General features: G+C 47.5%; 1 protein-coding gene across 1 annotated transcript; it reads right to left on the bottom strand.

The window, feature by feature from the left end:
• Positions 1-366: 366 nt before the first annotated feature.
• LOC132211541 (small ribosomal subunit protein eS27-like) lies at positions 367-718 on the bottom strand. Its single transcript, XM_059656180.1, has one exon. It carries the CDS (start codon positions 691-693, stop codon positions 439-441), a length of 255 nt encoding a protein of 84 aa, XP_059512163.1. The 5' UTR covers positions 694-718; the 3' UTR covers positions 367-438.
• Between the last annotated feature and the right edge of the window lie 204 nt (positions 719-922).

Here is a 922-nt window from a genome sequence, read left to right as displayed (position 1 = left end):
AAGGTCAGCCATCTGTTGGCAGAGGCAAGGGCTGGGAGGTCAGGTCGGGGTTCCCTCTCCCTTACCCCCCATTGAGGGGGAACCTGAAGCCCCAACACTCCAGCAGGTGATGAGAGACACCATGGGAAATCACCTCGCTGGGAGTGCTTTTAATCAAAAAAGAAGGAAATCCTGCAATTTGTGACAACCTGGATGAACCTTGAGAACATTGATGCCAAGTGAAATAGCCAGTCACAGAGGGACAGATACTGCCTGATGCTGCTTGTATGAGGTATCTAACGCAGTCAAATTCATGGAACCAAGGAGTGGAGTGATTGTCAGGGGCTGGGAGGTGGGAGGCATGAGTCGTTGCTCAGCATGAACACATTCTTTTTTAATTTTTTTATCCAAAATGTGTTTATTGGGATGGTTTCCCACTCATTTTGATTTCAGGTGCTATTAGTGCTGCTTCCTTCTGAAGGCGCATCCTTCTGTAAGCCTTGCTTTTCTTCCTGTTGGCTGACAGAGAACAGTGGAGCAACCAACGCACAAAACTACCATTTGTGCATGGCTAAAGACGGTGGTGATTTCATAGCGTCCTGGGCATTTCACATCCATGAAGTAGGAATTGGGGCTCTGCGCCAGGTGCTTCTTCTTGTGCTTCCTCTTCTCCTCTTCTGGAGAGGGGTGGAGGAGGCCCTTGGCGAGAGGCATATTGTCGTGGGGAGGTCATTACCGCCGGAAAAGCAGATGAATACATTCTTGAGGTCTGCTTAGAACACTGTGCCTACGGTTAACAGTAGTACTCTGTCGTACACTTAAAAACTTGTTAAGAGGAGAGACCTCATGCCGTGTTCTTACCACAGTGAAAGAATATTAAAAATAAATTGTAAAGGGCCATTGGAGGTAAGGCATTCATATTTCTATGTGGAGAAGCTGGCCA

Source organism: Myotis daubentonii, chromosome 10, assembly GCF_963259705.1.
Source record: "Myotis daubentonii chromosome 10, mMyoDau2.1, whole genome shotgun sequence".
NCBI classification, from domain to species: Eukaryota; Metazoa; Chordata; class Mammalia; order Chiroptera; family Vespertilionidae; genus Myotis; species Myotis daubentonii.
This window is presented reverse-complemented; position numbering and strand designations above follow the sequence as displayed.